The 14391-nt window shown below is 40.6% G+C and overlaps 1 protein-coding gene across 2 annotated transcripts in view; it reads right to left on the reverse strand.

The window, feature by feature from the left end:
• The window catches only part of PREX2 (phosphatidylinositol-3,4,5-trisphosphate dependent Rac exchange factor 2), a 180906-nt gene extending 175660 nt beyond the window's left edge, over positions 1-5246 (reverse strand). The window contains exons 1-2 of one of the 2 annotated variants that reach the window (XM_055799729.1): positions 5091-5246; positions 4773-4994 (exon numbers count right to left, since the gene is read on the reverse strand). In XM_055799729.1, coding sequence (XP_055655704.1) covers positions 4773-4913 — 141 coding nt within the window. In that variant the 5' untranslated portion in view covers positions 4914-4994; positions 5091-5246. Of the gene's footprint in view, positions 1-4772 lie in introns of both variants that reach the window. The other variant, XM_055799728.1, reaches the window with a different exon arrangement.
• Positions 5247-14391: the final 9145 nt, after the last annotated feature.

Consider the following 14391-nt stretch of genomic DNA (forward strand, 5'->3'; position numbering starts at 1 on the left):
AACATCTGCTTCTATTCCCATCAACGTCAAATTTGTCAGAACATGAAACTGCCCAGAAAAACAATCCCTGTCATAGAAAAATAAACTCTACTTCTGTGGATATCCCCTGAAGTACCAAATGCAGCAGATCCATTACATTTCCAATTTTTATTTCAAAATAAAATTTTTCACAAATATATATATATATATACATTTTCATATATATTTTTTTACATACACATATATATTTGCCTACTATTGTGTCTAGCCTATTTCCCTGCAGCGTACTTGCATCCTACAGCTCTTTATGGCCTGGTTTGCCTTTACTGGCCAGTCAGTCAATGTAAAGCGCTGTTATAAAAACTAAGCCTTACACCAAGTTACAAGGTGACAAATTAAGCCAGCCACTTTTTGGCAACTCTTTACTGTTAAATACTTATTAATTTCTCAGCAACTTCTACCCACAGTTTGACTCGTTTCTTTACTACTGCTATGTTGAGGGTTCAGGTGAGTACCCTGATTTATACAGTAAATGAAACCTTACATGAAAACAGTACACAAATATAAAAAACCACCGCAACTTATTTTTTAAAAAGTCATTAAAATTCAAATAAATTCTCCAGAAAAAAATCATGGATCAATGAAAATCATGGTAAAGTTTATGTAGTTTTTACTCTAGTTAGCTAACTGTGCTTATAGAGCAAAATACAAAATTTTCATTATGTTTACACAGTGCACAGTAAATACACATGCTTTCTCATTTGCTGTAAAGAATGAAATAGCTAAGGTATATGTTGATAAAGTCACAACATTTTTTTAAAGAGCATCTTTACCATGAACGCTCAAGGTAGCATTACTTATTGAGTTACACAATCGGATGACATGTAAATATTCACCAACTGTTGCTTTCTCTCCACTCCAGACAGTGCACTTCGGTAGCAAAAAGATTCTCCTCTATCCTTGCAAGTACAGCTTCTTTTTAATTGGAAAACAAAGATTTTGCCATAGGAAGATGATATGATCACCAGCGAGATCACCCAGCAGCAGAAAAATCCCAACTGCTAATTTAGCCAGTAAAGTATGAATAGTTTTTAACAGAAACCTTATATTGTAGCTCATCAAAAGCTCCATCTGTAGATACAGTTTTCAAAGACATTTTAGCACCTTAGGTAAATTCTCCCATCACTAGATTTATTTCTTTTAAGAAATGCTAAATGCTAACAAGAACAAAACCTCTGGTATGGCAATGACACTCAATGTTACAATGAAGTATCTGAAGGAAAAGTGTAAGCCTTTCTTCATAACTTCCTGTGCATGCCTCCTCCCTCTGACATTGCTGCAACTACTGGTGGATTTCATTTATCCACCTCACATATGTTTACATAACTCACTCAAATGGGTCCAAAATTGTTATTGCTCAGTATTACTGATGTCTCAACATACTGCGCTACTATAGTTTATTACTGGAAGATTTAGGAGATCTGAAAGAATAATATTAATACAACAAGACCTTTCCACTCAGACCTGATCTGTGATGAGTGCAAATTAAAAGCAATACACTGTATTTACACAGCGTAAAGCCAAAAAGAAGAGGTGAATGAACTCACATGGGAATGATTACTCAGCTACATTATCTAATAAAATAATGAATATATTAAATCTTTTGCTTTGCACTTAATAGCCTTGTAGACTTTTGACAGAACACACAAACAAAGCTGTTTCTCACTACACTCATGACAACTGGAAGACGAAGAATCACAGAGAAGTAGGGCAACAAGAATACTCTAAATAAAAAAACCAGAAATTTGTCCTCAGTGAGACACTCTTTCCTTTTAACATAAACTGAAGCACCTGAATAAATGTAACGTATAATAGACATGTTTCCAACGCAGTGAGACCAGCAAAGCATCTCCCATGTTGATGCACACCAGCAAAGCCACTTGCTCCTTATAATCTCTTCATTCTCCAGCGAGCCACAAGCTGTACCAGGGAAAGCCCCATTTCTCCAACGTGACTGCATCAGCAACAGAGGCCTCCTTCTCCCACCACTCAGATAAATCAGGCTTATGCGTCCCTTTCACTCCTGTCTGTATTATATATTGCCCACTGCGACAGTGTAATTTTGCCTCAGCCAAAGGGGTCATGCACGTTATCAATTCACTCCATATGATCTCATGAAGTACTCAGGAAAATGAGTTATGTGTGGTATGATGTACGCCATGCTTCCACACAAACTTCAATTATATCCTGCCCCTTTCCAATGCAAGAACAATCAATTGAAGAAATCCGGACTTTCCTGTTCCTTAATTTAACTGCCTCCTCAACAGGGCATATATACAAAATGGAAACTGCAATCCAAATTGGTGAAAAGTTAGCTGTCTTGCTCACCGCTACTACACAAGTCCTAACGTATTTTTCTGCATGAACCATACACATCATCAAAGATTACATTCTGGAACGCAGCAGAAGAAATAGGCTCTAACCCTGAAACCACAGGGTTTTTTCATTTATCTAAGTGAATACTCTGTTACTGTTAACTACAGTAAAAACTGCAGGTACTCCGTGCAGACTGTTACAAAGACTATAAATAGCTTCAGCTTCTCAGTCAAAAAGGAAACACGGTTTCTACAACAAACTGAGGCAACCTGGAAGCCTAACTCTTAACTTTTACTGGAACTTCAACCCCTCAGGCTGCCTATACTTTCACATGACATCCTGGAAAACAGGGTAAGGTTTGGGCAGAGAAATAGTAAGTGCTGGGATCCCACACTGTTGGTGGGAAGGCCACTTCAGACTAGCTCTAGACTAGTCCCAAGAACTGCACGCTCACTAGCAGACAGATGTGCTCCTACAGAAAACCTTCCAGATCACTTGCATCCAAAAGGAACCCAAGTTGTGGGCCCCAAAACCACCTCATGGTGTGAAACAAAGTAAACTGGGACAGTGTTTGTATCTCAGAAGAGCTGGTCCTAGGACTGATAATGGTTTTAATAAAAAGAGAGGGAACCAGCCATAAGCCTAAGACGCATAAATGAGAGGATCTAGCCTCCAGATCAACAAGTAACCATAGGAACAAATACAATGACAGTTTTGATGCCTTATGTAAAGTAAGTGTGAAGGTCTCCATACTGGTCCTAGTCCAGTGGCCCTTATAAATCCACCACCACAGCGGCTCTCAATAGCAGTCCTATCAGGCAGGCCAAAGGAAAGCTCAGAAGTTGTTTCCTGAAACCAAGGCTGAAGCACAGTTAGAACACATGACATTTCCCTCTGACAGGCTTAATCTCTGAACTGTTACTTGAACCCTGTTTGCAACCATTAATGAGTAAGAAAAACTTTACACAGAACCAGGTATTTGACTCCAGCCCTCTTCCCTTTCTCCATACAATTTATTTAGATCATCTTGATCCGAAGTGCAAAAAGAGTTATTACTGAATTCAGTATTTGGATGCAACTTGAAATGTGTACGGTCTGGTCTTTAGAAGAAGCTGAGCACTTACTGCTCAAACATCAACATCTGTTGTGTCTTAAAATGTAGAGTCCAAAATTAAAGACATTACAAATTATTTCAATTTGCTGAAATGATCTAAGACCAACACACACCAAATTTGAGGCTGAAGATACTGAAGAACATTCCCTTAGGATAGATAATTTTTTACAATAGGTAAAATCTGACTGTTAAATGGAAGCAAGTAAAGCATAATCACACGGTCACTTTGTTAAACATACGTGTTAAACTTCTTTTCTAAAAAAAAAAGAAAACACATTGGACCATTTACCATTTTTCATGGTTCTGCTGAGGATAAACATATGGAGAAAATAAGCTACTCTGCAGATCTTATTTCACGCCAGTGTCTGTGCTTTTATTCTCCCTGTGACAGCCAAGTTGAGAATTTCCTCTTTCATGATAATAAGCAGAAAGTTCACAGATCTCAAGGCAGCAAAGCAGGAAGTTTGCAGTTTGAAGGATTTCCCCTCTTCAGCAGGACAGGGGAGGAGAGAAAAGTACGAGGGGGCTACTGTGAAATCTTTTAACTTATGCAGCTGATTTGGACATATTTATCTCAACAGGGTCCTAAAGCGATGCTGTCAAGACCATGTGCAAATGAACACTACCTGCATCCGTTCTATAATAATTTGTCATTTTGGCTTTTTGAGAGTGAAAACCGCTGCCGGTCTGATTAGGGTATTACCTGCCACAAATAAACCTAGCAACATTGACAGACGTAAAGGGAAGCTAAAGCTGCTCCAACAGTGCTCTCACCAGAACTTGCTACCTTCCCAGCTGACCCTGTACCACATGTGGCTTTAATGCCAGGCAGCTGCTGCACACCAGCACTCCCGCTGTCCTCCCCTTACCTCCCTGCACCGCCCTCTTTCAGGGACTAAGGCAAGTAATGGAACTACGGCGCCCTGGAACACAAGCCCTCACACCCGAGGCAGACCTGACCCCAAACACATTACCCCCTTAGCTTCCCTGCCTGGAGAAATGAGATCATCAGCGTTTAAGTGAGGTCACCAGTGCAGGCTCTCCGAGGAGAGCGGCTGGGGAGGGGGGGCACGACACAACACGACCCCTCCCCAGCTATTTCAAAACCTGTTACTCTCCGTCGCTTTTCGGCAAAAGCGGACGCCCCGCAGAGCTCGGGGCGGAAGACCCCCCCCCCGCTGCGAGCCCCGCGGTCCCGCGGCCAGCAGCAGCCCGCCCCGCTCCCCGCCCGCCCCGCGCCCCGCACCAGCGGCTGCGCGGCGAGCGCGGCCCCGCCGGGCGAGGCGAGGCCCCCCCTGCTCACCGACACCAGGAACTCCAGCGTGCCCACGTAGTCCCGCTCGGTCTTCAGCAGCTCGTTGAGGACGCAGACGCGCAAGCGAAGCTGCTTCTCCAAGTCCTTCACGCTTTCCCCCTTGCCTTCCCCTTTGCTTTCCTCTGTCATGGTGCAGCGGGGAAGGACGGTGCTCCCAGCCCGGCGCCTTTCTCGGCTGCAGGCAGCGTGCCCGAGCGCCCCGGCACTGCGCTGCGGACAAGGACAACAAAAGACCCCGCTAAGTTACATAGCGGGGCCGGGCTCCGGCCGGTCCCCAGCCGCGCAGCAGCCTCGGTCCCTTCTCACCCAGCTCCAGCAGCGGCCCGAGGTCCGGAGGCAAGGAGCCACCCCAGTGCGTGCGCCTTTCCAGTCAGGAAGGGGGGACAGCCTGGAGGAAACGAGCGGTCACTGGTTCCCAGCTCGCCCTGTTAGCTGAGAGGTTGGAAAGCCTCCGCAGCAGCCCAGACTTGGACATTAATCAAAAGCTTTGTATCCATGTGACTCCAACCCCTTCCCCCCCTTCGCTAAATCTCAGGAAAAAGGAAAGGAAACAACTTCAGGGAAGATTGCGTGCCAGCAGCTGCCTGTTTCACACACAAGCTGCGAGCTCCAGTTTGAGGCTAATTGGAGATCTCCAGCAACATCGCACAAGAATTATAAAAATGTCCCAGCAAGCTGGCTGGCCAGGGAATCGACAGTTGTTTTTGTTTTCGTGTAATCATCAGCAAGAGAGACATCTCAACTCCTTCCACGCCTTCCCACGAGGTGTATATTACAATGTATATTGCAACTGATGTGTATTGAAAATAGATGCTTTGATATTCCTCTCGGCACACACTGAGCTAAGCATGTGCTAGCAGGTACAAACAGTACATTCTGCAATACGTACAGAAAAGTTCTTCTGAGATAAGGGGTTCTGTAGGGGGTTTTTGTTTATTGAAACAAGGTGCTATAAAATCCCCAGGTTATACAGCTTTCCTGTCTGCACTGGAAGTCCAGATTTGCACGATACATTAAAAGAGTAAAAAAAAGAATTCAGTAACTTTTCAAACAGCTAGCAAGAAGTATACAGCTACTTTATACAAAAGGCACTGATTTCTTGAAAACTGAGATGTCAGGACACTACCATGTGCATTTTGAGACCACTGATGAGAGCTTAAGGTTCCTCTGGCTAGCTCTTCAAACTGTGACTGGAAAGAAAACCCAGGTCCTCAACTTAAAGGTTCCAGTGTCAAAGTATATTTCTAAACCTGCAACATCCTAAAAGGGAGGAATAAAATTAAAATCAAAGTGTAAAACACTTCTAAAGCCACAGTACAAGCTGTGGGAGCAAGAGTCCTTACCGGGAGAGAGTAAGCAAAGATATTCATGTTCTGGTAACTGAACGTCATCTAGCTGTCTGCCTCAGACATCTTTTGGGAAATGGAAAACATAGTTCCCAAAAGGTTTCTCAAAGAGCAGAAATAAAAAAAGCCTGTTTCTTTGAATGTGTCCTACTTCCCTGCATTCTCCCCTTCCCAAACACACACAGCTCCCTCGCATAAAACCTAGGCAAGAAGCAGCAGCTTCTGGGGCTGGTTCTGCTACAGATACCCTGTTTAGCCATTTATGCATGTGCAGCCAGGCCTGTGAACTTGTCTGCTGACCTCAGTGTAGCTCTTTCCTCAGTGAGACGTTAGTTCTTTCCAAAAAAACAACACTGATTTTCATGAAAATCAGAACTTCATCCTTTCAAGGACCTCACTCCTTTGCCAAATCTGGTTCAAATGGACTGATGGGCTGAAAACAGGCTGGGGCAGAAAAGCCAACACAGTTCAGTTATTGAAGCGAGTTCACTTAGAAAAACTGTGTCAAATAGACAACATGTCTGATTATTAGCTCAAAACTTTTTCACCCTCTCAGGTGGGCTTCACCAGTGAGGGACAGAACCAAAGTCCCAAAGCCCTGTGTCATCTGCCCTGATCCTATGGAGGAGATTAAGTGCTTCACACTTGCATTAGCACCAGGAAGGCTGATGCTGTGGTGGAAAGGCAAAACATTAGTGACACACTGAACCCCACAATGAAGTTTTCTCAAGTCATAACCAGCAAAAGGATCCAGAACCATTGGAAGAGAACACCACACTATTGCTTTGCCACTCCTAAATGCTTGTGGGTGCCCTTTCTCAGGCAGTCATAGCCAAGTGCCTCAAGCTAGTTGAATTTCCTGCCAGCAAGCACCATTTCTTTCTTTTAGGAAAGCACAAATAAGGGACTGCTACAGTTTCTTATTTCAGACATTCCCCTTTGCTCTTTGCTTCAGCCACATGCCATTAGTTGTCACAACCCACATGCACACTCACAGACCAAGGTGAAGTCTAAAAGAGGCAGGAGCAGCAGCTTACTGTCTTTTTCTTCCCCATCATCTATAGTAGTAAGAATTCCTTCCATTTACATCTGTCATCTCATTGCCAGGAGACCTAAAAGCTGAAGTGATCCTTGTCCCAGTTTACACTCCTGCTGCCCTCACTCAACTGATTCGCGCCCCTTCATTCAGGCAGACAGCTCCAGCTATCTGGGCCAGCAAAAGCATTCCTGACAACACAGAAAAGATTTTTATGACTCACTTAAGGCCACTGAACCCAGCAAAGCCCACGCAGATGTGCAATGATAGGAAAAGTAGTTTAAAGCACCATACACAATCTATGGATTGTGTATGGAAAGCATACGTGCATACAGGCTTAGCCAATTTTCCTGACAACCTGCTCGAAGTACTAAAGACAAGGGCAAATTACTCTTTTCTTCTAGTTTCAGGGAAGAGCTGAATTGCTCCAATTGTAGTTTTCACTACACCAACATTGGGAAAAAGAATAAAATGAAAGAAAGATAGAACATACACACAAGATGAAAAACTTCAGCCCAACAAAATGTTTTAGGCACACTGTGATTTATAGGGGAACCTAACCAGTAAATAGCACTACCTGTCTTAGCTACAGAAAAAAGTTATGTAAAACAGTCTCTTGATTATGCTACCATGTGAGAGAGCAATTCTTGCTCCCTATGGTGAAAGCCACAGGTTTAGAGAAAAAATTGTTCCCATGGCATGCTGTAATATGGAATGCAACAAGAACTATTTTGGTCCAAGGGTACTCAAGGCCCAAGTTTGAACTCCGTTTAAAGAGTCCTGTTGAAAAAATATGTCATGACACAACTTTTGGCCTATTCACAAAACCACATAACTGAGGATCGATGGGACCTCTTAAGATCATCTAGTCCAACACCCCTGCTCAAGCAGGGTCACCTGCAGCAGGCTGCCCAGGGCAACAGAACAGGTTGTCCAGCCAGGTTTTGAGTTTCTCCACTGATGGAGACTCCACAGCCTCTCTGGGAAACCTGTGCCAGTGTTTGAGCAGTGTTCTACAGTAAAAAAACCCAAAAGTCCTCTCTTGTGTTCAAACAGAATTTCATGGGTTTTAATGTGCCCGCTGCCGCTTGTCCTGTCAGCAAGCACTACTAAGAGGAGTCTGGCTCCTTCTTCATTCCCTCCCATGAAGCTTTTAGAAACATTGTTAGATTGCCAATGAACCTTCCCCTCTCCAGGTGGAACAGTTCCAGCTCTTTCAGCCTCACCTCATGTGTAAGAGCCTCCATTCCCTTAATCATCTTTGTGATCCTATCTGATGACCTGGAACAGGTTTCCAGATATTAAAACCCTTATGCATGACAGATGGTAGTAAACAAACTTCAATGATCTGCCATGACACTTCTGTACTTTATGGGAAAACCACATGAATTTTTTTCTGTTGCTACTGAATGATGGCTACCAGTGCAAGACAACTCCAGTATCACATGTGAACAAAAGCAAACATTCTGCAGGGCATATTATCTTGTATCACAGCACTGCAAAGGTCTCTTCAGTCCAGCTGGGAATTCAAAATCTTCTTTTCAGAGAAGGCTGAAATACATTTCTGAAGCTATATCAATAGATGGGATAGCTCATTCTGCAGGCGGCTTGCTGACACTGAAGACATTTCTCCCTCCAGGGTTAGTTTCCCTGAAGAACAAAAATAGGGACAGACTAATACAAGCCAACCATTTCTACTCCCCTTGAAGAAAACACTGCTGGAGGTCCCTTTTCTCCAGATAATACTGATAATGCAGCAATTTCTCCTACTCTAACCTGCCTTGAACAGTCCATGAAATGCAGAAATGGCTATCAATCAAAGCTAAAATTAGCCATTTTTCCTGTAGCAATCTTCGCAACCATGTAAGAATTCTTGAGAGATCCATCCAATAAATGTGATTAACAAATGCTAAAAAAGTTCATCTGAACAAAAACAGTTTTACTGGTGGCTTTACTACTGTATTAAGCAATGAAAAGGTTAATAAGTACAGGACTAACTGTAAACTGTTATGAAGTAAGTGTTGGAGGGTGAGTAAATGGAGGAGTTCATTTTTGACACATTGCTGTCTGCTCATTCACCACAAAGTTTAAAGTAAACCATCTTTGCAGCCACAGGTTTTAAGTCACTATTTGTACAGAATGGGCCAAAATAATCCGTTCTGTTATCTTCCTTTATTGCATTTTTGAAGGAAGATGGAGGTACTTTAACCACAAAGACATGTAAATTGCCCCAACCACCATAAGTCTGTGGAGGCAACATAATATAGTCATCAACATAATGCCTACAGTGAGCTCATATAATCAAAAGATTTCTGCAGGTATTCTGAATATCGGCTGGTGTTGTGTGTCCCCTGCCCCAAAACAGACTTTTTTTACCCCAAAATGCTACATGATTACTTTCCAAGTATAAATGCTCTGGACTTTGCCACACAGTTTTTCCACAAGCCTCTAATAATGATGATTATCTATCTGCAAGGCTTTCAACCATTATTATTCCCACCAGCACAAGGGACATGGCAAACATCTGTAGCAAACAAAATCTTAACACTCAGCTTTACTTAGCGTGTAAGGATCTACTGCATGATCCAAATCTGATTCATTCAAAAATAAATCTATAAGGATATATACAGAGTATAACTCTTAAGAAAAGGGGTGATGTGTGATTCATTTAAGGGAGTGTATCTGACTTTCCCTGTAAGAATCAATTGCACCTTTAAGAAATCCTTCAGCAAGAAGCCACCTAATTCATAATGGCAAGTGATCTCTATAGGTGTTTTTCTTCAGAAGGCTATCTAGCATGAGACAACACATCTCCGGAACCTCAAGACAGGAACGCAGTTAGTTCACATACTTTTTGAATTTAAATTAGTACTAAAAGAACATGAACCAACAAAAATGCATGGCAAGATCTCCTCAGGAACTAATTAGCTCAGGAAGAAACAGACCTTACATGGAGCCAGCACAACAAAGTAAAAATGGTCTCCACGAGGCTGAACACCAGCTTAGTGTACCTTGATGAAAGCTACTCAAACTACAGCCTCAGCTTATGTAGTATCTAAACAGAAGGACAGAATGGACAGCTGCAGACAGTTACTCCACATCAATTTTAAGAGGACATCTGATTGTAACTTCTTCATACTAGACATTTAGCAACCTTTTTAAAAAATGATAGGAAACTGAAACTAATTATAAAACATGCAAGCTGAAATAAGATGAATACAACTTACACAAGTAATCTCAAAAAAACTCCCACATCTTAGTGAGAAATAAAACAAATTAACTTCAGAGTATACAAAGTCTTTCATGTTGCTAGCCAGATTTATATGACCGTAGATTCTCAATGGGAAAGAAACCGTAACTGATCAATTAAAACACCTTTTTTGAACTGTTCACGGGAGCTCTGCAGAACAACCAAACAGAGACTGAGGAGCAGGACTTTATGTGGAAACAGTGACAGAAAAATAACTCAGCCACTTCTTTGACTTTCAGATAACAGACAGTTAAACAAAACTTGCTATTAAGGAAAGCATTAATGAATTTCCATTTGGTTTACTTAAGGGCAAAAAAAAATCCTCTAATAATAAGAACCTAATTATGAGCTTTCAGGAGAAATGCTAGCTGATGTACAGTGAGCTCTCCAAAGACAATAGCATGTTTGTTTGTCTATAGTTAATGAGGACAGTACTCATCAATAAGTTTCCAGCAATAGTGGCTGAACTATTATATGAACATGCCCAACTATTCTGCAGTATTTAGAAGGAGGAAAGAACATTAGATTCATCAGCTGATACAAGCTATAAGATAGACACATCTCTATCTGACTTTGACAGGCATCCTTTATACCTTGGCAAGTACATGACATGTAGACCCACTTGAAGGCACTCTTTCACTCAGCTTGAAATACCTGTGATACAAGAGGTAATTTTATTGCATTTAAGTAAGGAAATTTTGTTCCTCAAAGTGTAAAGACTCACTACAGTTATTCAGAGGCTAATGCATTAAATATTTTGTTTAACAAAATTATTTTTTGCTGCTCAAAAAGCTGAATTTTTTCTCAGCTATTTTAATGTTCTTACCCTTGTACAATGACTTAAAATAGTTTTTTTCAATTTTTTTGATGTAAAACTGATCAGTAATCTCTAGGCATTGCATGTGCAGTGTAATGTACTGTCAATATTTACTGAAAATCTTAATCTTAAATTAAGCAAGGCTACTAATTAGGTCAAAAAAATTTCTATCTTGCTTTAATTGCTGGATGAAGTGATACAGGAGCCTCAAATATCAATCACTTGAAAGCCCAAGACAAAAAACCACAAACCCTCAATTCCTGCTTTGTCAGAAATTATTTTTTATGCTTGCAAATGTGTGTTTGAGAGAGGGTGGGGAGCAGACAAGGAGATGTAACATAAAGCAGATGTCCAGAAGCAAGCTATACATACATGTAACAGAGCACAAGTCACGCTGGTAATACCAGCACAAAACAACACTGGTCTCAAGATTTCCATTTTCTTTTAAGTAACCAACACTTGCACTGTATCTCTTTGTCTCTGCCAAAGCAAGAGTATAGACTGTTGGAGTTATGATATGCTATAAGGTACGTGGCAGCTAAGCTGCTTTTTTCTCCTAGTTTCTTTTGCCATGCAACAACTTGTATAGATAATAAAAAACAGCTGAGATACTGAGTTCACTAGTTAAAAGTTGAAAGTACAGAACAAACTGCCATTATACTCCAGAGGTTTAATGTTGATGATACCTAAAGCAGATATTTTGTATTTCCAACCCATCAGAGAGTAGAAGACTGGAGAGAGTAGTATTTTGAAACTGTTTCGAATTAGGGGTTCTAGCAAGACCTGTCAGTCAGGAAAAGATAAACTTTAAACTGAAAAACTAATTTGAATTGTATTATGGCTGATGCATTTTCTTCATTAAGGTGCTGAAAGAATGATAACTATTATAGAGATATCTAAATATGTTCTTCCTTAGGTAGGATTGTTACTGTCAGAAGATGAAGCTTCTGCCAAAATAAATCCTTCAAAAATCTTCTTCTATTAGAAGTTATTACCAGAAAATCAGAGTAAGACTGGATATGTCCTGAAATCATGACCAAGTACAGCAGAGTATTCATTTGCTGAAAGGTTTTTATATGAAGAACTGAAACCATTCTGTTCGTAAAAGCAGGATTAAAAAAAAATCTGAATGGTAAGTTTACCACAGTGGCAACTTACTATTTTATAGCAAGCTATTTCACAAACAAACTACGATTTGTATGTTCTGATGTTCTCTGTTCATTTATCCAAGCCAAGGCTCCATAGTCCAAGCCATGTCGTTTAACCATGAAACATGACACAAGGTTAGATCATCAGCTGACATAAATATGATAATTCCATTAATTTCACTGACCATTAAAGACTCAAATGAAATATGGACTAGCAGTCTAACCCTACTTGAACTATCACCCATTTATTTTAGCTATGTACATGGAAAAAACCAAACATATTACCATGGAGTTGCAGTAGTTATTTGGAGGCAGAAATGTTGCTGGTTTACAGCATGTTCCTAATACACTTTTCTTCTCTGGGAAGGTAGGAGAAGGACATAAATCATTAAAAGCAAAATAGAAAATCACTACCAAAAAAATCTATGAACTAGAAAAAACCACACAGATTCCTTCATAAGTATACTTAGTTCTTCAAGCATAAAGGGATTACACATTAATACTAAATGTTTGTAGAATACTTTAAATAAAACATGATAATTTACTCAAGTCTCTTTCTTTTTAACCTTTCCTTTCATGTCTACCTATCATAATAACATATATGACTTTACCAATATATTCACATAATTTGCCCCCAGCGAGCTATAAAATGTCAGCTATAGCAGTACAATTTTTTTTTCAGGCAAGACTGATTGAACAAGGATGTGTAACTTTTTTTTAAAAAAGACAAATGTCTTCATTCAGCTCCTCTGTCTTCCAGGATTTTGTTTCTGTAACACAACCATTTTGATATACTACTTAAACTGAAAATTTGCTTACAAAAATTAAATTTTAAGCTGGAAATACAAAACTAATTTTATACAGTAGAAAGTGAAAAGATTCAGTATTATGCTTACTTCTATGTGAGTTTAGCCTAAACATCTAGATCTTGCAGTCAAGTCATACCAACTAAACTCCAAATCTTCTTGAGATTTTTTTCCCAGTTTGTTCCTATGTGACACTACAAGATGAGGTTACATTGAGGGTAGAAGGATCTCAGCCTATCAATAATCACAGCTTTCCTCCTTAGCTGATGGTCCTCCAGAAGCATCTGACATACAAAACTAATACCTTTTGATCCTAAGTTTTTCCACCTTCCCACAGTTTTCTGCACTGACTGCACACTTCTGAGAGTATTGTATTTATTTTTAGTAGCCTCTTCTGTGTAGATTTTTACCTGGTCTTTGTGGTATGATCCAAGTGACTACTACTCAGGCATTAAGGAACGTGACTGGGATCTGGTATGTGTTCATTCTCTTACCCTTCCTTTAAGAAAAAAAGGCCTATGCTGTTACATGTTAAGGTTGGGATTACAAAAATCACATACCAGCACAAAATATTGCTATTTATAATGGAAGAAAGTCAAAGCAACACTCCTTGCACTTCAGGCAGGAACTGGTTAAGACTACAACAGTACCCAGTTTGGGGATAAGTTAATTGCAGCCCTTTGAGACTATGAGAAAATTTCTTTTTTTCACATGTATAACTAGTAATACAAGTGTTTAAGAAATACTTTGACCAGGTAAATCTAGACTTTGATGTTATATCTCTTTTCCCAGCACCATGGGACCAAATAATAATCAGTTCTGACCCAGCCAAGTAAATCAGACTGGATTCCTCTAATCTGTGTAGGTTTGTCTGGAACTCTAAAATCCCTTTTGCCTGGTCCCTACACCAGGGGTCTGGAAGGATGTACAAGAACTGTTACAGTGACATACAATGAAAAATTCATATAAGTGGAAGGGACCTCTGGAGCACTTCTAGACCAAACATCCTGCTTAAAGCACGTGCAGTTAGAGCAGGCTACACAACTGAGTTTTTAGTCTACTACTCTGGGCAACCTGCTCCAGTGTTTCATTGCTCCTATGGGGTTTGCTCCCCTTGTAGAGTCAGCATGTTCCATGTTCTAACTTGTGTCTGTTGCCCCTCATCTGTCCACCTTACAACTCTAAGAACATTCTGGTTCCATCT

The sequence above is a fragment of the Falco peregrinus genome, chromosome 3 (assembly GCF_023634155.1).
Source record: "Falco peregrinus isolate bFalPer1 chromosome 3, bFalPer1.pri, whole genome shotgun sequence".
NCBI classification, from domain to species: Eukaryota; Metazoa; Chordata; class Aves; order Falconiformes; family Falconidae; genus Falco; species Falco peregrinus.